General features: G+C 43.7%; 1 protein-coding gene across 2 annotated transcripts in view; it reads right to left on the reverse strand.

The window, feature by feature from the left end:
- The window catches only part of LOC144142433 (multidrug resistance-associated protein 1-like), a 131,223-nt gene that overhangs the window by 13,765 nt on the left and 91,076 nt on the right, over window positions 1–26,382 (reverse strand). Inside the window, exons 9-21 of one of the 2 annotated variants that reach the window (XM_077673939.1) lie at window positions 24,676–24,850; window positions 23,544–23,642; window positions 20,465–20,620; window positions 18,553–18,756; window positions 16,066–16,212; window positions 14,650–14,734; window positions 12,896–13,092; window positions 11,147–11,323; window positions 10,364–10,531; window positions 7,341–7,588; window positions 5,693–5,873; window positions 2,508–2,724; window positions 601–745 (exon numbers count right to left, since the gene is read on the reverse strand). In XM_077673939.1, coding sequence (XP_077530065.1) covers window positions 601–745; window positions 2,508–2,724; window positions 5,693–5,873; window positions 7,341–7,588; window positions 10,364–10,531; window positions 11,147–11,323; window positions 12,896–13,092; window positions 14,650–14,734; window positions 16,066–16,212; window positions 18,553–18,756; window positions 20,465–20,620; window positions 23,544–23,642; window positions 24,676–24,850 — 2,199 coding nt within the window. Of the gene's footprint in view, window positions 1–600; window positions 746–2,507; window positions 2,725–5,692; window positions 5,916–7,340; window positions 7,589–10,363; window positions 10,532–11,146; window positions 11,324–12,895; window positions 13,093–14,649; window positions 14,735–16,065; window positions 16,213–18,552; window positions 18,757–20,464; window positions 20,621–23,543; window positions 23,643–24,675; window positions 24,851–26,382 lie in introns of both variants that reach the window. The other variant, XM_077673938.1, reaches the window with a different exon arrangement.

A 26,382-nucleotide genomic window follows, 5' to 3' on the forward strand; every position in this document is an offset into this window, starting at 1 on the left:
CCAGAAATTGTTTTCGGGGCGGAGGGGTCATAGGTTACTGGAAAAATATGGTTGACCAGAAGGAGCAATAGCACGCGCTTACACGCTGCCTAATTTTTTTTTTTTTGGGGGGGGGGGGGGGGTGGTTTAAAACATACCCACCCTGGCTACGTTCCTATCAAGAAAGCTTTATGTGCTGCGTCGTAGTCACGTGCTTTTACCAGTATGATTACATGTGTAAAAATATTCATGCATATTTAAAAGATTTTCTTCTAATAAAAAATAGAAGCACCCGGTGACCGTCCACATGCTTCGTCCTTATCTGTGTCAGCGCTATCAGTATCTCTTGCTCCGGCTTTAGAAGCCCGAAACACGGCCCTTCCTGTCCGCGAAAAATTGAAACTAAAATAGGCTGCGGGTGAAAAACAATCACTGCAACTGACAAATCACTTGAAACAATCACTGCAGTACAACACCGCTTTAATAATGTGTGTCAACCTTACTTTTGCGAGCATTCTAAAGGTTTTAATTTTCAGCGGTGGAGACTCTGTACAGCTTCACTAGCGTCGAAAAAATTTGTAGTGTAGGATCTAACAAGAAGGTCACAAATTGTTCTCTCACCTATTTAGTATGCGCCCCATTGGTGTGGTATCAAAAAATGACATTGGTGCTCGCAGTACACGATGAAGCATGCCCTGATGCACCTCTCGGCTGCCCTGAAGGACGGCCAGGTTGAGACTGACGCTGCCAAAGAGCACAAAGACGGCTGCAAGAGAAAAACAAAGCTAAAGTTGCCCCTTCAACAATCCTTGAACCACGTTGGAGCAAGGTTAGGTGCAAAGAAGAAACCATGCCTTATCCTATGCTTTCAATACAGTTATAATCCAAGCAGCATACATAGTTCCCTGGTGAAAGCGTCAATGGTATTGCAAGAGTGAACTAAACAATAAGCATACACTGAAATACAAGGAAGCACAACCACCGAAGATCCATATTGCTCAGAAATTACGTGAAGCCCAGAATAAATGAAATTACGAAAACACCATTTCTACGCGACGCTATTTTGCAATTTTACCTCGAAACTTAAAAAAAAAACATAGAACTTTGACCGTACCGTAATGAAGCTGGCCTCTGGTGCCACGTTTTCCTTTCCAGAAAGAGGGAGGAGGCTTTCGTAACTGAACCGGCCCGTTTGAATTATCTTTTGAATATAACGCGTGTGTTCATGTGGATGCAGTAGCACGGCTCATAACTCTCCGTGCGATCCTGCCCATTCCTTCATAACAATAGGTTTACTGTGTACAAGCAAACAATCTAATTGGCATATTTTATTACGTCAGAGGTTTATCCCTATAAAAATGATGTTCCCAGACTTTAAAATTTCTTGTGGTACCACACACTTAAAACCCAAATAAAGGTGTTCTGTATGCTGATAGCGTTGAGAGAGGAACTGCGGACGTAGCGAGAAATGACATGGGCAAGTTCGCTTTCATGTAACGTCTCAGTTGTTCTGCTATTGTTTTTTTTTCACACGATAATCGTTTGATTCAACTCTTACGTTAAGCAGTAGACATATAAGAGACAATTTGAGACTATTTCGTTCATAGATTATGTCGGAGCAACCAATGGTCTAAGAACTATTAAAAAAATAAAAGGTGATGCGCCATGTGCGCTTTTGTTGAGTATATAAAAATATGAGTCTGCAATACATGGCTAGGCCTAGCTTTTGGCATCTAGCAAAATGACAAAAATTTAAAACTGTGCGAAAGTTGTGACTAACATATATCGAGGACACTTATACCCTATAGGGTGCAACGCAGCCAATACTGGAGAGCGTAATTGGGCGCTTCCTGCGACGAGAGAAGTAGGCCGCGAGGTCGCTCAAAGGAATAACATTGCAACAAATACAGGGAACGAAGAGATTATCATTGGGCTGTTGCTAGTTTTTTTCTGAACAGGCAAAGTTTGCGTACGTTTACTGCTGCAATAATTGAAGAAATTTTTCTTTCAGTATTTGTTTCAAGAGGAACTCAGAGATGGCGCGCCGTGTCCAGGCGAAATAGTGTTCTCGGGGAGCTGTACACAGGAAATCTAACGCGGAATGCTCCGGGACGCGTCCGCCTGAACTTTCAGCAGACGACGCGGGCGGTTTCGTGATTCCTCTATTTCCACTCAGCCGTGTATACGCCCTTAATTTGCATAGGCCTATTTTATTTTCGGATTCGTGTTATTGCTTGAAGAATTCTTCACTAAAAACATCCCAGGATGCCTTTGAATCCTTAATCATTCGGACATGTTTTATTTCCCGGTGCGAGGCGGACCGATAGATACGGTTTAGTTGTTGCTGCTGACTACTTCTGTAGCTTACACTGTGTTGCATGTTATGTACGAAACGCAGTGTATATCATTTAGGCACAGCGTATCACAAGGGGGAAGGCATGCCGAAAGAAACTTACATATGGAATGTTCTTTCTAAGCGTGGACACGCTGGGTTTAAACACAAGGTTTTTCGCAGTATATGCACTTACTTTCGAAGATGCCGTACATAGCGTACATCCCCAGGCGGTATCTCCTCTGCCCGGGGTCTGTGGCCAAGGAAGGGTAGAAGGCGTCGTCGGTCCACACGCTGACCCATATGCTGCCGCCCATGTTGAATGCATGCGAGATGACGTACGTCGCCAGAGTGCCGAGCGTGATCCAGATACCCATCGCCTTCGTGAACTGCCAATACACCCACCACTTCACCTGCGACAAAGAGGTATATCGCGTTACTGTCACGTGGCTATGCATCGTCGGTGCTCTTCGAGAACATAAAGCATCTCCTTCCCGACGTGGCACCCGGATCGTCGGGCTCCGGGTATTATTCCCCCGTAGTTCTATGCACCGCCCGCGGTCGTCCCTGCGAAGGCTAAACCTATCGCTGACAATGATTGGGCAACTCTGAACAGAAGTATACGATCATTAACGTGTAACTGTGCTCGTGGGTCATCCATATTAATTGTAAAACTCTCATTCCTAATAAAGAAATCAAAGGAGTGACCATCGTGCGGTGTTGGTCCGCATCGGCCATATTCCTCAAAGGCATCAATGAAGCGAATTACGGTGTGAGGTCCAAGGTATTCACGAAAAAATTGTTGAGTAACATTTATGCTGAATTAAAAAGATTGTTGTGCTGATAGATGATATGAAAATTTGAAGTCCAGTGGTAGAGCCATAGCGAATTGAGAACAGCCTGATTGTTGTGGGCTGTCCTGTTTTTCAAGCGGAACTTTCAATGCCTGACTGATGGCCTCCGGCGCGCGGCGGAACGTACGTACTACACAGAAACACACTTTACCCATGCGCCTCAATTAAAACTTCCCGTGGTCAGAATCAAAGCTGGCTCCCTCACGTTATAAAGCAGACGTCAATCCGATTGCGCGATTCCGACACAATCGAAGCAGTCTGGATTTTAAAACTAGGCCTTTTGCTTCACTGACCGAGCCAGTCTACAACAAAACATCGAAACGCACCGCAGGAAAACCGATTAACGTTCTCAGACGACGATGATGATCGTGGGTAACGCGAAAGATGGTTGAAACTGAAACTTTCTTTGGTATAAAGCTAGTGTCTTCAAAGTCCCAAATCAAAATCGTTATGCCCAAAGCGCATTGCAGGAAAGCCAACTTACACAACTGGTTTCGCAAAGGTACCTCAAGTGCACAGGTGAACAGCCAACACTTTATCCCACCCAAATTTCCCGCGTGGTTACATGCTGAATATTTCAAAGTGCCTTCATCCTGATCAATGTTATCTTCATTAGAGCACGGTAAAACGTTGCCTCTGGTGCGAGTCGTTTCGGCTTTAGGTGCAGGTGCAAATAGTCGGTGCGTCGCGACCACAAGTCGGTGCATCGCCAGATGCCGTCCTAAGGGGGCGACCACGAACGAATTCCTCACTAGATTGGACTTCGATTCGACTCGGTTTGCGGATGATGAACCTTCGTCATTCAACCATTTTTGTTTTTAGAAGACGGGGATTTGGATTTTTCGCTGAGTTTTGGTTAGTTTAGAGACATTGGGGTCAGAAGGCCCACGTTGTACTTGACGTCATTGTACAAACGGCAGAAACTTTTCTTAGCGACGTCACTTATCCGGCCACTTCTTGTTCTGATGTAGTCGCAGTGCTGGGAACAATGGCTACGGCGAAGAAATAACGGTAGGGAACGACGTGCTTAGCTCAGGCGTTTCCTGCCAACGCCCTTAATGATTGCGCGGCACTTTTTTTGCCGTGACCTTTATCAGTGCTGCGTCGCCTTCACTGACAGGTTTCAGATGAACAGATGTAATTTTAGAAGATGCGGGCCTTAGCGCTTTCGCGCAAAATTGCTTCCTGTGCAAGTGTATTGGACAGAAACAACAAGATTCGACATAAGCGCTGATGTAGATTTTATTTCCCATTGTTTTTTGTGCGCTCGGTGCTTCTTCGGAGGGAATGTGGTGCCCTCTGTCGGTAACAAAGACACCAGAAGGAGTTAATTCCCCATAAGCTTGACACATTCTTAGCACTGTATTCAATATATACGGAACATAATGTAAACAGTTAAACACATCAGACACAGGGGTTGATTTATTGCTATTTGGTAATTTTATGTGGTATTTCGCTTCATGAAAATGTAATAGATGTGTTAAATAACGCGACACCAGTTACTACAATCGCAAGCTCTACATACTGCATATAACTGCGCACCATTTGGTCATTGTGTAGTTGTCACAATACAATGATCGCACATAGGTCTTCCTTCACAAATGCTTCGTCGTGAAATAGTTTTTTTTGCACTACTCTCATTGAAAGTTATTGTATGCTAAAAATACTGGAAGAAGCCGCAAAACATATCTACCCTCTCCAGTGAATCACAGAACTGCTGTGGAAGCCTTAACAATTTTAGCACGAGGGAGCCACGTGCTCCACGTAGTAATATCGCGTTTGCAAGTGTAAAGCCTGCCAATGATTTGGCTGCGTTGCATACAAGTCTAACATCACAACGTTATTTTACATTGCGTTGGTCGTCAAATAAACGAAGTTGTTCAGGAACAAAATATTATATTTGCTGTCAAGCAATTACGAATTCACTCGCATGATTCGTTGATTTGAAAGTACACTAATGGCTTTATTACTCAGTTTGTCTGTGTGCAATATTGCTCTTTGATTTTGCTTCCTGCATAGCACAGGTGTAACTTGAGCTGCTTCATTTTAGCGGTTATTGTGCCAGATTTGGTGTACCTACGGAGTGTTTTCCTGCTCTGTTACATGCACACTATCATACCTTCGTTTAAGCTTGGGCTACAGGAGACGAACAGAGCGGACGCTACCTCGTTGTTTTTTTGCTCCAACGTAAGCAGTCTCCCCTACGCAGGTTTCCTCTGTGCACTGACAGCCACACATTTTCTGGAGATGTATCAAGTTGCGTAAAGCAAACGCGACAGAGCTATAGCTTGGGGTCGAAAGTACAACAGATAAACGATGATGTGCAGGTGCTTCTCATTCAGTTGAGTATTCAGCACAAATCATTTTTCTTAAAACAAATACGCATCACTGGAAATTTAGCTGGCATGCGGCGAACAACCAAGCCGAGAGGCGTACGAGCTTCGGGAAACTGAATTACGGAGCTGAATTCAGTATAACAGTGTCTGACAAAATGGGTACACACACGCGTGAGAACCAATTGTCTCACCGATCCAACTTGCGCTGTCTCTTCTTCGGTGAGCTTTGCCTTGGACGCCATCTGGGCCTTGGACAGATGCCGCCTCATTGGCCGGATGTTGCCGCAGTTGTCGAGTTCACCCCCAATGCTGCTTCGCTTGCTCATGGTCCTCTTCCGCAGGCCCTTCCTGTGTCCGTCCTCCACACCAGAGCTGCCATCGTCGGCATCAGAACCGCTGAATTTCGAGCAATAGCTGCGCCAGCCCGGATGTAAAGCATGCGACGGCTAGAGGCAGCCCTTCCAAGTTTCGTTTACGCAGGACATCAACGGAAAGCACACCGATTATCCTCCTTGATGAAGGCAACGCGCCCTTTGCAAAAACAATAATTTGTAATTTGTGTGCGAAACTTGAACATAATTCAATAATAGCGGTAGACGTTACCTACAATCACTACAAGCGAGAAATGGCGTTTGTGGATGCTAAGTGCGTGACCCTGCTATAAATTACGGAGAAAAATCCTGCTTACAGCGTTTTTCTAAAGCAGAAGCATCATACCTGAAACAGCGATTATTGGGAAAAAGTACTGTTAAACACCAACTTTAAGATCTATATTGCTCGCCTTTAAGATATCGTACACTGTTGGTGTCTCAAGAATTTTCCGGAAATAAGACACAGACACTTTTTAATAAACAGTTTCTAAACCATCTAGCTCAATGGCACGCTTTTTCTATAGCGTGCAATGGATTTATTGCGCTGACATGGATAGAATGTACTCGCACAAATTTTCTCTGCTGGTTTTCCCAGCTTTCCCCATTTTTACGGCTCATAGCCTTAGGTTATTTTGAAAATACCTTCACAGATTTTAGAATCGAGCGCATTACCCTGGTTACAATTTAATAATGCCCGAGAAATTACACCATTTCTCAGAAATGTTGCTTAAAATATCGAGAACATTACACAATGTGTATTCTCGATCAGCCTGCCGAATTCCATAGATTCAATGAGCAACAGTTCAACTATATTAAAACGATGTGCATGTAATACCACAGTGAAGACGAGAGTAAATGAAATGAAAGACTTTTGAAAGCATGTTCAGTAAAAGAAATGAAATGAAGGGGATTGCAGCCAGGACATTATATAATGCCTCTGGGTGAGCATCCTGTTTTTGAACCAATTATTGCACCACTGTGCTGTGATAGTAATCATTCCTGCAGAACGGATGTCTCTTTTCAGGGAAATCTTTCGACATTTACGAAGGCAAAAATTAAGCCACATGATGTCCGTATCGTCATGTCCAAAGTTATTCGTTAAACAATGTCGGCACAAACTTGGCCGTAATATATATTCGCAGAAAGTTTCGGTGATTGGCTACATTTTGCATTGAACTTATTTAGGAGCATTGTACCTGCCATGGCTAGTGTACGCCGTATCGACGGGGCACGTACGGTGCGGTCTGCCCATACCTCTTTTATAATGCGTATGTGAATTGCTTGCTAGCATTTTTTATATTTTCCGGCAGGAATAACCGACATGGCTCAATCAGAATAAAGCTAAGTTGTTTATGAGCACTCGTGTTGTGGGAATTCCCTGCTTTCGTGCACTAATTTACGCTTATTTACGTCGAAATAGGTACGTATTTGTTCAAACTACCATAGAATAAACCAAGAAACAAATCACCTCGTAAGCTCGGAGAGAGGCGATGATACCCGTGAGGCCAGCTCACTGAAGAGCTTCACGTCTTCTTCTGATACACGACCTTCTCCTTCGCTTTCTTGAATGAACTGTACGAGGAAGTCGGAGAAGGCACCGCCGCGTGATACGAGCTCCTGGAATGTCCCTACATCCGACACGGTTCCGTCCCGCAGCACGACCACGGTGTCGACATCAGGTAGCACCGAGAGCCTGTGCGTCACCAGGACCCTCGTCTTCTCGTAGCCGAGGATGCGTTTACATTGGGAACAAGTGATCAGAAAACAATTGACAGAAAAGTTTGGGTTCTGGTAGCTCTAAAGAGGTTGCCAAACTGAACAGTCCATATCGAGCACTAAGTAAGAGGTAAAATTGACACTGCTTCCAGCGCGTTATAATCTGTAGTAAAAAACGTTTTCACTAATCTACTCCGCTGTTCAGAAAGGAAGAGTCATAACCTAAACGAACTTAGAACATCTTCTGGCCAAAGGTTGGTCCAGTGCATAATAAATGCAAAAAACAAATTTGCTGCCACAACCCAAAGCCACGTATCTACTTTGCAGAAATCATGGTAATAATAAAAACAGCCCGATTTTAACGGCTGCCATTTACGCAAAAGAGTTGTACGCGTTGTGCGTGTTCACTTTTCGTATGTTTCAGCAAATCAACCACCCAGGCTGGAAACAGAGGCCGAGCGTGTTCTCAGCGCCCCTTGTTCTGGCTTACCCAGTGATATCGTATCGATAGTGGCATAGCACCGTTTGAAATACAAGCGGCACCGAATACACGTACACCCCACCAGGTGCGATATTACATGCAGTAAAGAAGGAGAAGAAGACGGAATAATAGGCTGATGCTATAAAACACTACTTTAAAGGGATGTGCAGAAATTTGAAAGGGGACTGCAATTGGACAGCGGCATTGACAGGAGTACAGAATGGCTTCGTGCAACAGACGATACGTGAAGGACCGTCCCTGACTTTAGACATGGGCGGCTTTTTAGAGCAAGTTTTTCTGCTAAAGACGGCACGTTACTCGTAAATATTACCTGATTTAGGAATAAGAAAAATTAGCATTTTTAAACTACTGTGACTCCAGTAAAGAAGATTACACAGCGGTTCGTTCCGGCAACTACACGTCCATGGTGAAGTGAAGCGCGGAGAAAAACAACGACACGCCGCAGGAAAAAATGCAACTGGACGGAGCGCTAGTATAAACTAAAAGATGTGGTCAACAAGGTACCATTAAAAGGCAAACGTCGGTAAATCGGTCAAACAGGGCGCTGTTCCAATATTCGTCTGCGCGAGCATGAAAGGCCCGTGAACACCCATAATCTTTCACACCTATCTGCGCATTGCTTGCCGTGGGGATGTCATCCAACGTTTAATGAAACTTCAATTTTACTTCGACACCGTGACCAAAAGACACGAAAAATGGTGAAGGCTGCTCATATAGCAAAAATGGGTGACGAGTGTGTCAGTATGCCCTCCGTATATGTGTCTGACCTTGAAATTTGATTATATGGAAGTTACTAAAAAGATGGTTTTGGACGTGTCTGGCTTAAGTCATGCCGTACCTGGTTTTGTGTGTGATCACTTTTCGTCATGCATATAATTTGGTGTTTTTCAATAAAAATTTAGTTGATAGGAGCGCTCCGCCCTGTTGTATGTGTTCCTCTCGGTTGTTGTTTTTTTTAGCGCTTCGTTTCACAATGCACCTTTGCTAACTCGACCAGCTTTCTTTGCTGCTTAACTACGCGTTCACATAAAAAAGGCGATAAAGCAACCTGCACCCATCTGGTGAAAGCGTTCTTTTACTTACCTGTGGAACACTGCGTGACATCATACTAGTTTCAATTTTAATGCACGTGGAAGAAACAACACACCCGAACATATTTTCTCAGTAACAAGCCTACGCTTTATGCATTTTTACGGAGAAACAATCTGAAAGCTTGAAATGGTCGTCGGTGTGCACCTAGGGCAGACGCGCTAGGATTCAGGAATCACCAACGCCTAAAAGCCTGCAAGCGATTGTTCACCCCTGGCCACCGAGTAGAATTAAATAGGCTCCCTCATGCCTTTGCACAACTATCACTTGTTTTCGAAATTATGCAGGATATCGCAAGTAGCTTACTGTATTATAAGTGTATTTTGTTTGTAGCTGTATCAACGAGTCTTTACGAGTAGGAAAATTGTAGTTTCCGAACATCTAGCACGCACAGAATGTTAATTTTTGGGAGGTATCTTCCACTGCACCATCAAAATAGGGAATAAATAGCTTCAGCCTAAAAGTACTTTTGCATGTAGCATGCTATAATTAACATGCATTGTTTCGTGTAGCGCGCTATTACGAGTAAAAAGATAGATCTCGCTTTCAGTTAAACTATACCCTTCTGTGACATCATGGCCCTGAATAACACTATTGCAGTGGGCCTGGCGCAGACTCACTACATAGTGATCTAAGATCTTTGTTGATTGATTGTAGGGTTCCACGAGCCGACGCAACGCAGGCGATAAGGCGCGCCGTAGCGGAGGGCTCCGGATTAATTTTCACCACCTGGGGATCTTTAACGTGCACCGAAATCTCGTACACACGGGCGTTTTTGTTTTTCGCCTCCATCAGAAAAGCGGCCGCCGCGGCCGGGAATCGAACCCGCGACCTCGTGCTCAGCAGCGCAACGCCTTAGCCACTGAGCCACCGCGGCGGGTTAATATCTTTGTGTCGGTAATGGAAACCACACCTTCTACGAATGCAGTTTTGGATGAAATAGTCTGAGTGGGCTTTCGCGAGACCACGTAAATATCGCTTAGCTTCGGATGAAAGCTTGCCAATTTTTCTCATCAACATGGCAACTTTCAACCTGTTGGGATCTCTGTTCGACGTTTTCACTTTTATTTGGAGAAGTGACTCTCACGCAGAATGTATGACTTCAAGTTTTGGAAACGTTGCTGCTTTGTAGGCTTATCCTACAAGTTTTCGCCGAAAAATTAAATCGAATGTAGCCAGCTTACCTTTCCGCCAAGCATTCCATCGGGCCCGATGACCTTTTCGAAAATGTGCTTCCCCACATTTGAGTCCACGGCACTGAGTGGATCGTCAAATAAGTAGATGTCGCGATCACTGTACACTGCTCTGGCAATGCTGATTCGCTGTTTTTGTCCACCGCTGAGGTTGATGCCCTGGTTGACGATAAATATGAAAGTCGTACATTTAAATCACAGCCAGAAAGAAGAAATGAGCGGATACCGCAGCATATGCAATGAAGAAAGCCACGAAATCGCTAGATTTCTAATTAAAACCCAAATGGTAATAAAATGTGTTTGTAAATTTTTATAGGTTGATGAGGGAAAAACAAAAAAAAAAAGAAAATCACGAAAATTTCACAAACACAGGCATGAACAAAGCTCTGTTTGCATTAAAAAAAGAACACCACGTGGCGAAATTGTGTTCTGCAATCACTCGCTATGGTGCCCCTAATTACAGAGGTACACCACTAACATGGAAATTGAAAGTCCTCGTAAGGAGAAAACAAACATCACTGTGATCAGACAACAGAAGTATAAACGTGAAGAACCTTCTACTGGGTATATAAGCTCCCATTTGCGAAACAATATTTGTGCAGTATAATACCGTGGGAAAACCACGAAAGCATAATTAACCATGTGCGTAGAAATGAAAGAGTGCACTATTAAAAGCTCATACATCTTTAGAAGAAATGACACCGAAAAATGTGGTTAGAAAAACAGAATATATCAGACCCATGGTAAATCTTTGTTCTAGTATTGGCGACTCACTTTTTCTCCAATTTCGGTTTCATCTCCTGCAGGCAGCACGGCCAGGTCTGTCTTTAGTGCACAAGCCTCGATGACTTGCTCATAGCGGTCATGGTCGTAGTTCTTGCCGAACAAGATGTTGTTCTTGACGCTGTTGTTCTGGATCCAAGCTTGTTGAGGCGAGTAGGCCACGGTCCCCTGTGCACGACAAAATATATACACGCAGCCATGTGGACATTGTGGCGAGACAAATTCTGCTGTACGCTATAAATGCCACATGGCATAAGGGGGCTCGTCGGAAGTACTGCTCGTGTGCATACCATTGTAATTTAAATACGGCCATGGACAGATTCACCAATGCTCCTACAAATCTTCCGAAGCAATTGAGCCGTAATAGGCTCTGGTAACTCATTACGCGTTCATAATTTCAAGGCGGAAGCTTTATATGACTAATCAAATGTGAAAAGAAACCGTCGCAATCGACGTCTTTCCGATTTGTACCTACATGGCCGCCGCAGCATATAGAATCACAAAGACATTTGGGTTTGTGTGGGGTTTAAACACGCGACTCCAGGGCAGGGGCCCAGTGCGCTGCCTCTGCAGTTCTGTGTGCTCTCCTCGTTGTGGCTATCTCAATTTGGGCACTTTTATACTTTACGCTAAAGATGCGTGAACTCGCCCACCAACAAGCCCCTCTAATCTCTGTAGTAACTCTAGAGGTGGGCGGAAATACAGGATATGAGGAGGGAAAGGGGGGAAGCGTAGGTGATAGGGAAAAAAGGTAGAAAGAGCGGCAAAGGGAATCGTAGAAAGGGACAGTCGGACGAGGGGTGCTGGTGATTAGAGGAGAGCTACGTGGCATGGGTGGCTGAAGCGCTGCAGCCTTCTAACTTCACTGCTTTTTTTGTGGTCTTCGAACTTTACTCGTAGGGTATCAAGCGCATTCCGGCAGGCTTTTAATGCGGACAGTAAAAACTGGCTGGAATGCATTTCAGATTCCAAAACGTAAAAAAATTCTTTTGCCGGCAAATCATGAAATTTTTAGTGTACAGTAGAACCCCGTTGATACGTTCTCTGTTCATAGATTTCCCGGTTAGTAGGCTGTCAATTATGAACACGAAAAATTCCCCGTAGAACGTTTCTTAGCGGATAGCACATTTTTACGTATCTCCCTCGCGTTTTTTTTTAAAACGTATCAACGAGGTTATACTGTAGTATTGCCGTTAACAAACTTGCCATATTCAGTTATCCCCCAGGGGTTGTAATCTGTGAGCTAATCAGCTCGTATGTGAAGGTGAATAAAAATTTTTTTATATAAAACCGATTAGTTCCAAGGGAATGACATTTGGCTACAATCACCTCTATCGCTTAGCTAACTCATTGTACCGTTGCTGTTGCTTCACCAAGCGGCACCAGCTAATCAAGTCGGACAGATTGAATAATATGTTTTCTAGAGGCAAGCGGAGTCCAATATACGCAGTATAAATGCACGGTTCATTGAAGTTCATAATATGAATCAAAATACAGGTATTTAAGTGTGCGATCGGGTGATTGTAGCCCGAAATTAGTGGTTTTCAGTGCATATATTAACAATAAATCAGAAGTCCCTACCGGGTACTGCACTGCTAACATAATTGTTTTATGCCAAGCGAAATTATGTCGTTTGCTTAGGAAGAGGTGTTGCGTCTTCGAGCATCTTTCGAGCGAAGAAAATTGTAATCTGGGCTTTATCAATAAGATAGCCATTTAACGCCGCAAGGGCACACTTACGCTGACGGTGACCGATCCTTCCAGCTTCACCAGGTCGCCAAGGCAAGCCGAGAGAAGAGATGACTTCCCAGAGCCCACCGATCCCACGATGGCAACGAGCGACCCCTTAGGAACGCTCAACGTGATATCGTGTAGCGTTGCTGGGCCAGTTCGAGACCACGCGAATGAGGCGTTTACGAACTTCACTGGCTTGTCATCTGAAAAAATAAAAGTTAGAAGAGAAGCAACAAATAAGAAATAAAAAAAGGAAAATAAAACGTGACAGGAGGGGAAACATATAAAAGTGGGCACAGTAGCAAAAATTTTCATGCGGATGCTTGTGCTCCGCACAAATCTTCTGTTAGCGATAACCTGTGCCAATAGTAGAGATGATAGCATGTCAGGCCAGTATTAATAATACCCCAATACATAGTAAACCGTTACCGATACGTTTCCTTACGAATACGTTTTCTTTTCTCATAACCTGCAGATATTGTCCTGTCGATCTTTCAAGGGGAACGCGCACAACTTGACTCTACGTTTGCTAGGAGCTCCTTGCGAACGGTTACGCCCCTAACGGTTAGTCGACACAGTATCCCCAGCAACTGCCCCGCAGAAACTGCAGCGTTTTTGGATGCGTGTTGAATGTTGCTTGCAGAAGTGCGACTAAGGTTGAGCACTGACAGAGTTCTAATTGCAGAAGAATGCTGCAGATGTGCGCTTAATTAACAGCCCCGGTCTGTACTTTCAAGAAGTCCAGGAGTCCAGGGACCCAAGAGAGGAATAAGGAATACGAAAAATGGTAAGGAGCCATTGTCATCCCTAGGTGTATAGGTATCTGTCTCGCGGGTGGGATGTAATTTTTTTTATTCCTCTAACTGAAGACCACGCGCCTCATTCGGCCAGAAAGGCTGCTGGATCCGCTCCGGCGGGCGTATCAATATATTTTTTTGTTTCTGTCCGCGTGGATTTTCCAAACAGTTATCAATAATGTTCGAATATATTAAGGGTTCATTCCCACTTAAAAGAGCTCCTTCTAATGACTGTTCATTTAGGAAGCATTGGCTATTTATATCAATGCTGACATTTTTAACTACCTAAAAAGCGTTTACCTCAAGGCGGAATATGAAGCTGGGCTTATACTGGTAAACACATCCTAAACCGGCATGCAGAAGATTAGTAGTAGTAGTAGTAGTAACAGAAATGAAAAGCTTAGCAACAAATTATATTTGACAGGTGCAATGGTTTTCTCTTAAATCACGTACAAATCATTTTTCTAAGCGGAGACCGTTATGTACCTAGCAAAAAAAACATAAAAAAAACTGCAAAAACAAATTCACAGAGCATAAACTGGGCACATTACAGTTTGAATGTACTCACAGCAATACCAATATGTCATTCGAACATAATCGCACAATGTAACGACAAAACATGCCATTACGAGTACGCGGGCTAAATGTTCACACAGTTTTTCGTTACAAGACACAACAAGATCGCTATGTCGAGAGACCCCAAAGGGAAGGGCGCAATCTCCTAATTAGGTGTCCACCATGTTTTTGCGGGACTCTGTCAGTACTAGCCAACCGTCTAAGAAGATGAAGATGTGGCGAAAAGCGCATGATCTATCCGAACACTTGCGGCCCTGCCTGCAACTGCCTTGCAAATAATTCAAAATACCTTCTCCACCTTGCGTAAGTTGTAAACAGGCCTTCTGCCTGCTCTGAAACAATGTTATTTTGCTCCGAGAAAGACTACTTGAGAAAAAAGGACTCAACCTTGTTCGCTTCCGTGAAGCACAGCCCTTGGGTCGAGGTCATCTGAGCGCAGAAAATCATTAATCCGAGCGACCGACACAAGGAACTGCAAGAAAACATAAAGACACGTTATAACGTTACAGTTTAACGCGCGTGGAAAGCCCGTGCTTTCTTACTACGAAAATGTTTGCGTGATTATTTCAACAAAGCCGAGGGCACCTAAGTAAAGAGGGAAAAGCCGGGTACAAACAAATTAACGAAAATGTCAAAGGAAACTGCTGGCATAGAAGTAGTTCAATTTTCTCATCTTAGTGATGGACTTTACATATACTTAGCGAATTCGTTCTGCGTCCTTCGTTCCCTGCCAGCGAGAAAGTATAAAATAAAACATCGATGTTTAATACCACAAATTTCGCGTTCGTCACAATACATTTCAGAAAAAAATCCTCGATAAAGCAACGAGAAAACACGCGAACACTGCTGCAACGAAGTCTCTTGTATTTAAACTCTCGTACTGAGTGAAATTTAGCCCGGAAGTGCAACGCCTTAAATACTGAGGCCCAGTGCCAGGTAGTTACACAAGCGGAAATGGCGCTAACCGATAAATCCCCGTCGACTGCATATTGACTCAGTCTTCTGCTTATTTAAAAAAAGAAAACAAGCATTATCTTGCTGTCTTAACTTCAAGATACTCTAGGTCATAAATAAAAAGCCGCTCCACTTAATGTGAAAGCTTTCGGAAGTGCAGAGCAGTGATTCGCCACAATGGGCTGTACCGCCGTTTTCCGCTCACTGCTACCACCCCATGCAATTCAAATTTCCCGTCTTCGCAGTGCTCACGCGCCCCTGCCTGAAACTGCGCCAGCGGGAGTTCTGTTCTGTTTGTGCTTTTCTCCCCGCACGTGCCGCCATTGCACTGCCACATTTTGCGTTTAGTAAAAACCAAGCAAAGCATGTTGTTGGGCTAGTTGGTTCATATTCATACTTAAAACTGCGCATTCGGACGGGACAAGGAAAAGAAGACACAGGAGGGGCGCTTCTTCTTTTCCTTGTCCCGTCCGAATGCGCAGTTTTAAGTATGAGTAAAAACCAACCCAACGGACTTCCTTAACTAGAGGAACGCGGGTGCTGCTGGTTAATTACATATATTTTCCCTCAAATGTACCTATAGATTTCTTTGCGCTAAAGAACGGGAAGATGTATCACACGCACCAGCGTTTCACGAGTTTCGAACGCTTATGACTACATAAAGCGCTTGGCTTCTGAAGCCTGTGGGGTACGCCGCGAACAGCCGCGTTACCCCGGGATGCCGCTTTGGTGCTCTATTTACTTGGCTCGAGCGAGTGAGCTAGGACGACAAGGCGAGCGCGTAAAGTGCTCTGCACTTAGAACGGCTTCACCGGAGCAGGGTAGGGTTGTAAAAATTAGCGTCCTTACCATAGCTGTATTGCTAATAATGAGGGGTAGAAAGGCGAGCGGCACTCTCAACGTGTTGAACAGCGTGAGCGATACGAAAGCCTTATTCGCATCGAGAATGTTGCGGCTGTCAATCAACACGTACATCCCAAAGCTTGTCAGCGATACCTGTGAAAAAAAAAAAAAATAAACCGACGTTTGGCATCACTCTTTTGCTTGTCAAACATTCTCATATAATCCCTTCATTCTGTTAGATTCAAAATGACCACTTGACTTGCTGGTTATATTTTATTTCTGACTTTGGTATGCAGCCTGGTAATAATATTTAGGTTCTCCGTTTTGCGAGTGTTTAATTGTTTTGTTTTCAAAATACTTCCCGCGCGTCCGTATTTCACGCTTTATTATTTGACACTGAACCTTTTTACCAGCCAAGCTGAAGTCATACACAGATATATTCAAAGTTCCATGGAACAAACTTGAAGGCAGCCGCTAAATTGAGTTTACAGAAACTTCAACCAAACATAAATCAGCACAATCGCATGTTTGAGAGAATCATGTCGACTCCATACACTGACCCAAAATTGCGAATAGTTCTTGTCATCACTGGCATTATCGCACGATTTTAGGACATGGCCCGCCGAGATTGAGAGGTGGTATTTTTTACCTTTGTACATTTAGCAACACGGTGTTCACAAACTTAAGTTGCACGTCCAGGCTCCAGGTCTCATTTTTTATAGAACAAAGGAGCGTGCTTTAAAAAAACAAGCCATTTGCAGAAGATTTTGATATTGCCACCGTGCCCAGTTCAGGTGACCATAAATTGGGTGTTAGTGATGATGATCCTCCGAAGAGACACTTTATAGGACGTGGGCGCCTCGCGAGCCCTCACCCCTCGCTTTCCTGCCCGCCGAACGCCCACCGGACGTGGTACTAGGGACCGCGGCGCCCGAAGGATGGTGCTAGGGGACGAGGAGCGGTGGGTCCATGGGTGGGGGTGTGGAAGAAGCAGGCGTGCGCGGAGGGACTCGGAGTCGGGTCTCTGGAACGTTTGGTGCGTGCTCTCGGACGGTGTACCGTGGCTAGCCTTCATGTTAGTAAACCGTTGTACACAACCCTAGTGTGCCTCATTCCTTGGCATGCCATAGAGAGCAGGCTCATAAGGAGTAACTTTGTTCGTACGATTTCTTTTTGTCAGTCGTAACTAGGGCTAGCACGTTGCTTGCTCTGTTCGAAGTAGGGAAGACACGGCCTGTATAAAAAGACAGCCACCAAAACTGGCGATGATTTTGCTAACAAGCTGAACTTATATTCAAAAGAACCAAATTAGGTCCATTCTCTTGGCAGTCCTAGCAAAATTTAAAGAAAGTTGACATAATTTCGCTTAGAAAAACAAGAATTTGACTGAAGTCAATGCCGTTATACACCAAAACCAAGGTTGTTGAAGTGGCAGCATCCGAAGAAAATGTTCGTTTAAGGCGCACTTAGCCTGCATTAAAATTTGTGTTAAAGCGAGATTTCAAAACCTTTTGTTAGCACCAATTGCCCAATGCTCTAACGTCTGTTGAAATGAAGACTAACTGTGCATTGCTACAGCACTGCTCTTAATCCAGACAATTAGACTGAATCCTATTCAATGTTGTTTTCACTGTCATTGGTTGCCCGACCAATATTGTGTATTTTTAGCCATCTGCAAACTGTACTCCTTAAAGGACTGAATTTAATAGCGTACGACGAGCAAATACTCGTGTAGTAGCCTCGCAGATGCCTTCCCACCACGTTACGTATAACTCCTTCACAATGGGGTGCCAGAAAAGCGTGTTAGAAGGAGTTCCAGATAAACTAAGCTAGAATTGACAAGAGCAGAGAAGCAGGACAGACGTGCAATCGATTGAGGATAAATTAGACCTTATTGCAATGCAGAGAATGCTATTATGTAGCACTCAATATGTATGCAAAGCAAACATATGTGGCAACTGCGTTCACAACGACAGCGACGTCACGCTCTGAATATGCCGCCGTGTTGTCAATAATGACGCGTAAGTCCACCTCAATTCAGGTTATTGGTGTTTGAAAAAACATCAGTAATTAAGTACCGTAATCATTCCCTCCAATTCTTTACTGCTTTTTTCTAACGAAAACAGTGATCTACAATCAAAAAGTCCAACTTCTGCTTATTGTCACCTGGTTTCATTAACACCAATATGTTGACTATAAGTGCTAAAATACTGCATTTATGCATTGTTCCCGCCGCACAGTGTGTTAAAACACTTCTTAGTAGACAAAGTGAAGTTACCACATTAAATTAATGTAGGTTACGCTCGAAGAAGCTTACTGTATTAGCGGGTGTCTGTCAACTCTTAACAAGCCGTTTTGAACAGCTACCACTCTTCTCTGGGCGGAACTCAAAATTCTCACCATTTTTGGCACGTTCCGCGCCATTCCTTCTAAATCAAGGGGCAGCGGTAAATTTAAAGCGAAGCACCTACAAGGTATCAAGAATCAACTTACCAAAAATGGCGCACAGGCGAACGAAAATACCACCGCAGCGTTGAGGTACGCTTGAATCTTCAGGTACCTTAGTTCTTTGTTGCGAAGGTCTTTCACTCGTTTCTCAAACGCTGTCTCCCAAGCGTAGAGTTTCAGCACTTTGATCCCAGCCAGCATTTCGTTCATCAGCTTTATCCGCCTGTCCTTCTGCTCCATGACGCTTACCTGAAGAAACAAGGTCATCCTTTATTACAGCAGAATGGACAACTGGGAGAGTAGGCGCTGGTTCATGACTAAAGTAACAGCGCCCACCGGCGGAAGAGAAGGAAAGAAATAAGACAGGACGCGCGTTAACTCCCAACTAAAGTTTCATTGAAAAACACATAGATGATATACCAAAACAGGCGACAAAAACCGTGGCATACGACCATTCACAAGCAGCCATGACGCTGCATTGTTTATGAGCACTACGCATGCCACTAGAGCATCTCAAACGATAAACACCAACGGATCACTGAGTTCTTGAATCAAGATCTTACGTGCTTGATTGATTGTAGGGTTTAACGCGCCGACGCAACGCAGGCAATGAGGCACGCCGTAGTGGAGGGCTCCGGATTAATTTTGACCACCTGGGGATCTTTAACCTGCGCCAAAATCTCGTGCACACGGGCGTTTCTGTTTTTCGCCTCCATCAGAAAAGCGGCCGCCGCGGCCGGGAATCGAACCCGCGATCTCGTGCTCAGCAGCGCAACGCCTTAGCCACTGAGCCACCGCGGCGGGTGGTCTTATGTGCTACCGAGGAATTGAATTTTTTTTTTTGCTCAGCGTATCTGAAGGGTGGGATACGCACCGCTGTCCCAGCTTCGCAACATTGAATTCCTCGATTAATTGTGACGTCATCCTGTCTCCGTGCGAAAAAAAAAAGCACTTTCGTTTCGTTGAACTTAGGTTGACACCCGCAGTCCCGGCGACGCATGGCAAGGTGCCGCTGCAGGTCATTATCGAGGCTGCCCCTGTGTTGAATGATGCGAACATTCAAACAACGGCCCGTCTGGCCCACATAGTGATGGCCGCATCTCAGAGGCACGCTGTAATCTACAGCCGTTTTTTACTGCACAAACGATGCTTTTTGGTTTACCCCGCGGCTGTTGCGTTTCCTTCCTGGGGCACATATTTTCTTTCCACAGCCGGACAGACAGCGCTCAGCTTGATAGGCGCTAAAAGAACAAAGTCTACGCCGAATAGCTTTTCAACATTCTCGAGTCTGTGCGACATTCTTTGCGCGTAGGGAAGCATTGCAAGCTTTTTCCTTGATCTAGGGGATTTCGCGAGGGCCCGAAAGATGCATTGCTTCACCCATACCACAAGACGTTCACAGGTGCGTGTAAGCGGGTGTTCTGGATACCCAGCTTTCCTAAGCCACTTCTCCTGTCCTAAAAAAAGCTCCTAAATTACGCAGTGAGAACTCAGCCATCGAAATTGTAATTGAGGCAATTCAACTTCAAAACAAATTCACCTTGTTTGGGAAATTCTGATGTCTCTAACGAGCCACGTCACCGAGACAGATTTTGTTCCCGGAGGCGGCGACCGCTTCTTCGATGAAGGTGAAAAGCAAAATGGGCCGTGTGTTCGAGATTTCGGTGCACGTCAAAGATCCCCAGGGAGTCAAAAATAATCCGTCGCCTTTTTCTACGGCGTGCTTCATAGCCCGTGTATAGCGTCGGCGCTTTAAACCTCATAATCAATCAATCAACCAATCGGCAGAAAGTGAGCAAAAACCAACGGTTCCTTAAAGATTTTCTTTAATATAACCAGGCGAGCCTAATTCTAATAACTGCGTTGGTACCTACTGTTCACCCCTGAGCGGCAAGAAACCGAAACAAGGCTACAGAGAATTCTGCGGAATATGGACATAATGTGTCGGAAAAGTTACCTGGTATTTGCGTAGGAAACCCGTTATAAAGGCGTTCACGGGGAGTAGGCCGATCATTACCGCGAGACCACCAACAGTGGCCACGCCGAGTTGTTGCCAGAGGAGGTAGGTGGCCAACACCACTTGAATGGGGGTAGACCACAGGAAGTTGAACACCTGCAATGGCGGTTGGAGAACAAACTCACTACCTCGCTCTACGTAATTAATGAACATTATAGCCAGCGCTCCAGGCCTAGTTTTGCTGCACATTTTCAAGAAAACACCGTTATCTACATCCATGACACCGCCGAATACCAGGAACGGTCTTGTCAAATGATACCAGAATATGCAATACCCACAAAAAAACAAATTTTCTCGCTATTTCCGATAAAGTTTCAGCAGTTACCTTCAAGCACTAGTGATGCAGAGCATGTTTTGATGCCTAGTTCTGCATGACCATCCGGCTATCATTTTCGGATAAAGCATTCAGCAACAGAGCAACTGTTACCCGCCCAAGATGCCCTCATGAAAATGGAAATGCAGCAGTGCACCGAAAATAATTTGCCAGCGGGTATTTGTGGTGTAATGTAAACGCCAGCAGTCCTTTATTTTTATAATATATATATATATATATATATATATATATATATATATATATATATATATATATATATACATATATAGAACAAGGGTTGGCAGTCAAGAAAACCTCCGAAAGCAAAGGGGGGAATGCGTTTGGTCATAGAAAGAGATGAAGAATTTTTTGAGTCAGAAAGAAAGTGGTGGAAAAATGAAAAATGCCCGCCGGGCTAGATTCGAACCCACGACCTCCATATATATATATATATATATATATATATATATATATAACAGTGCAGGGCTTGGCAGCTGAATAGTATATTAAATTAGAGTCACCACGAAAAACATAACAATATTTAATACGACGTTTCGGCTGGGAACCAGCCTTTTTCTGGTGACTCTAATTTAATATATATATATATATATATATATATATATATATATATATATATATATATATATATATATATATATATATATATATATATATATATATAAATTTATTTTTATAAAAGCGCAGGCTTATCTTCAAAACATCGCACGAACAGAAACACAGACACCTTAAAGGGACCATGAAGACAAAATACTAGTTTGTTTTATTGAAAGAATTCGTGTTCTATAGTGCCCCAGCACTTCCCCGGAAGCAAACGATGCTTTACTCACTGCGAAATTAATCAATTTAAGCTAATTTTTTTATTGTCGCACCAAAACGTTATTGAACGACGTTTGCAATGACATCATAAAAACAGGTTTTTCAGCTAAACTTGGTGTGTAGCGCATACTTGTTTAATGTTAGTAAACCTAGGTGGCGCCACCACACCGCGACAAGCCGCTTTCTGCCTTTGGTTTATTTGTGACCGTATTTAAACCTAGCTTGTTTTTGTTGATGGAGAAAATAATCGTTTAGGGAGACATAGTGTTCGCTCGAGAAATATGGTCCCGTAAGACACCGTCGTTTGCGTCAATCGGCCACTATCGTCTGAGACAACCCCAAAGCCCCGCAGAACAGTGCATCTAAACCAAGCATAGTGCAGCCAGTACCAACAGCAGTACGCATCGATACTTCCATGTTTACGTGTGCTTTAGTAACTTCCACTGTTTGACCCACCATTCTTACTGCTGTTAAAAAGAATGTGCCGCGAATTTAAGCGTAAATAGGTCGTTTGGCAAGCTTATAAGCCGTGCCTTGTTTGAATTTGCTTTTTCCCGCCTCCAACAATCGCAGAGCTGGCTGGTGTGACATCATAGATTTAGTTGCGGGAACTGAGCTAGTGGGTCGCACGGCCATTTCCTTTTGTCCTACTTATATAGCTTATTTCAGCGAAGTTTACATTAGAAGTGGTGTCAGCACGATTCTAACGAGGTAATCCTTTGAATGAACCAAAGTTGTATTTCGTCTTCATAGCCCCATTAAGGAACCGCCTATGGAGGCAGCTTTTGCCTTATGCAATGGTTAGAATCATATTATTTAGGAAGTCACACCTGGAAGCAAGTAAACAGGGGTGTTTACTTGCTCATCTTTTTCTTAGTGTTCTCGAGGTTTGTTTAAAACATTGAATAATTCAATCATGTCATCAGTCCAAAGGAGGGCATTGGAGTCTGCTGTTTTCAGCAAAACGCCAAACTCACCGTCAGATATTATCATGGGCGTTTCCGTGCGTGGAATGAAATCAGTGGCGTGTTTAGGTTTTATTGTTTGTTTATATCCCTAAGTATCAGTGAGCATTGCAACTTTTAGTTTTTAACTGCCATGCGATTAGTGTGTATATTATTTCAGGATGAAGATCTATAAATAGAATAAAACAAAAAAAAAACCAAAGACAAGAAACAGAGAACGATCCGACGGGGCGGTGTGTTTCTTGTCTTTCCGTTTTTGCATTGTTTATTTTATTTAAAATGTGGCAAATTGCCGAATCTGGCCCTTCAGCTATTGTCATCGCTCTCGGTTACCCTTGTAGCCTTTGCTATAGTAATCGTAAATGAATCTTTCAGAAGTGTTTTATCATCACTCGTGAGTGTCACAGATCCCTGGAGCCAGTACATTCAGTGAAGAGGCGTAATCAAAAACCGTTTTCTAGTTTGCGAAAAGCGAGTTCGGTAGTTGCTTCTATTGCCCTTAAGGGACATTCTAGTGCGTCAAAAAAGGTGCTTGCGAGTCAATATTGTTTGCATGCCCGTAGCCGATAACGCACGCTCCGTTGGTTATAGTACCCCTCGTTCACAGTGATGAAGAGATTAAGAAAACGGAGGATTGCTCGTGAATGTGACACAGTAGTTGGAATGCTTGCCCGTGCTGCCTTTTTGTTAGCGGACGTAAATCATTCGCCCATTTTCGGAATTTAGTCAACTCATTTTGTGCACCACAACAATAAGCGAAGCACTGATAACGGTCGTCGTACATAGTGCGTCTGTCACACTTGTTCTTTGACGAAGTGAAAGGAAAATATTGTTTATGTTATGTCATTCAAACCTAAATAAAACAGGCGCAAAATTGTCAATAAAGCATGCAGTAACTACTTACCTGTATGTACTCCATAATGCGCTGCGTGTCAACAGACATCAGATTGACGATCTCGCCAGTCGTAAAGAATCCTTTTGATGCACTTGAAAGGGTCAGCGCCTGCAATATTCGATGTCGATGACTTTTCTATTTTCTTTTTTAACCAACCAGGCTTGCCCTGTGACTTGATATTGCAATGTGTTAAATGTTCTTCGGTAACCCCCCCCCCCCCCCCCCCCTCAAAAAACAATATATCTCTATAAATGAAGAAAAGCAGTATTGAAAATCGGCACCACACTTGTATAAACCATTTGGTATCAAGTAAACCGGGCGTTCTTACCCAACCTCTATACAGCGTAGTTTTTCTCAGCAATCTACTTGTGACGTTAAGGCTTATTATCGTGTATTCGTCACAAGACTGGCACGCCACCAAAGCCACGTTTTATATGTAGGCAGATCCATTCATGATGCATTCATGCTGTCTAATCTCCAAATCTTGACAACGCTAACTGCACGCTAAATCACCGCCTTATCGCGCCACGGGATGGATTATGCTCAAGGAGGGATTTACCGGAAGCTGTTGCCTATAAAAAAAGGGCTTTCTACTCTGTAAAACTATACATCACCCATCCTCCTGTGTACATCCAACGCTTCTGAACATGACTTTTGAAGTTCGTTATTTTCTACCGTTACGCATGCACAAAAAATGCGGCGCCAATTTGCAGGCATAAAAAACCCGCTCTGAAAGGTGGGTAAGTGTTTTCAACGAGTTACTGAGAATCACAGCCATTTGGCCGGCCCGGAAAACCCTTGTTGCATGGTGTGGATGCTGTAAGAACGTACCGATGATACAAAAACACATTGAACATAATTTTTTGAACTTCAATAAGGTAAAAAGCTTTGAATATGCTGCGTACAGGGCGTACTAACACAGTACTCAACCGAAATAATCGCAAAAGGTTCGTACATTTTTAGACGCCTCATCAAACTTGTTACCACTGCAAAATAGTTTTAGCTTTCCACTTAAAAAACGGGCACTCATTTGAATCCACGTGTAAGCCTCCGGTCGTTCTCTTGTACATGGCCATTACACTGTAACTGCCTAAACCTTAATCATCAGCATTACTGCAATTTCAACAATACCCGCCCTTACCTTCCTGTAGATGGCGTTTATCATGGCCGAACGCATGCGCATGGACACAAGGAAGATCCGGTATTCGTACTGGCTGTTGAAGAGCGACTCTCCCATCGACGCAAAGAACATTGCAGCGGCGTACAGGACACCGCGCCAGGAAGGTTCATCTGAGTTCATGAACCGTATCAGCATGCTGGATGAAAAGAGAAGTAGAGGACTCAATGCGTCCAAAGTTGTTCACGCGAATGAAATTGGTTTTGTCAACTGTTTACGAAAAGGGTATCCGTCTTATGTTACTGAATGGGCAATACGCAAGATTCTGTTGGGCAAGAAACCACAGAGAACAGAGCATTCGCTCCACAATGCGGTCGACCTACAACGTGCATAGCCGGGTTCTAGACGAGCAGGTTTTCCGCAAAATGTCAGCACTTCTTCTCAACGTCCCATTCTTCTGCTAATTGACTACTTCAAATATTTTGTCTTTTACAGTTGCCGCGCCTCATGATGTCTTACCTTCCTGCGTTTCGCAAGCCCCGCAAATGTTGCAGGGTTAGGTGCTTTGGGCGCAATGCCCCGAACCCGAATGGAGACACCGCTAAAAACCTCCTTCTCCCCGCTGCCTCTGAGGCATGGAATGAGCCAGAAATACTGAATTATTTGTTCGCTTGCTACTTGTCTCGCTTTCTGCCTTGCTCAGTGAGATGAAAATTTCCATCGTCACTTCAATAACTCCTGTGTCATCGTCTTTTATTTATAAGGCGTGGTGTAACTTAAAAACTTCCCAGCATTCGTTATTAATAAAGCATAGCAAATATCAAGTTTTTATGCTAGTAGAAACAAAGGGTACCATGGTTTTATTACCGTGTTGAAAACATGAGACATGCAGAGCTCACTACGGCTGCCGTGAAAGTTTCCACATTTTATTGTAATTCTCACTTCCTTGCATAAACGTTTTGGTTACCAGTTATATTACCTTTTCCGAGTAGTGAACCAACGCTCTCAACCACAGATACCTACTTACGCCTACTTAGTTACACCACCGTACTCATCCACGCTGCTACAAAGCAAAATGGCTTTCTCAAGAGTAGATTCCAGCGATCTATATTTGCTCTTTCTTCTATATTTTTCTTCTATATTCTTCTTCTATATTTTATACTTTCTTCTATATTCTTCTTTCTTTCTTCTATTCTATATTTGCCACAATATATAAAGCTGGATAACAGAAGGGAACAAAAACCAAGTATTTAAGCGTTTCTCGTCATTTAGCTGAGGGTCGTTCTAAGTTTTGTTGAACCGCTGCAAACTTGCAAATGTTTCCTGGTGGTAACGTACTTGGATCCAGCTTTAAGTCCTCGGCTCCAAATAATATATGAACAGGAATGTTCTTATTCACTTGTTGTTGTAGCAGTCGCGTTGAGTTGCCGGACAAAAACAGCTACTGTTTTACGTGGTTGGGGTCACACTGACCACCTGTTCGAGGTAGTAATATTTCTGTTCTTGTTCGTATCGTTACATATGCTAAAGAGGGCGCTTTCGGCTTGCTTATTCCTTATTACTCTAGATTCGTTCATATTTATTTTCAGCCCCACCACCGTTCTCTCCGATTGTAGTTCCTCAAGCATATTTCGCAGGTGTTCTGCAGTATCACTCAACAAGGATATGTCGTCAGCAAACCTCAAATGGCTCAATTATTCTCTGTTCATTCGTAATCCTGTGTTTTCCCAC

The sequence above is a fragment of the Haemaphysalis longicornis genome, unplaced genomic scaffold (genome assembly GCF_048455015.1).
Source record: "Haemaphysalis longicornis isolate Haplotype H1 unplaced genomic scaffold, Haemaphysalis longicornis Haplotype H1 scaffold_6, whole genome shotgun sequence".
Lineage (NCBI taxonomy): Eukaryota > Metazoa > Arthropoda > Arachnida > Ixodida > Ixodidae > Haemaphysalis > Haemaphysalis longicornis.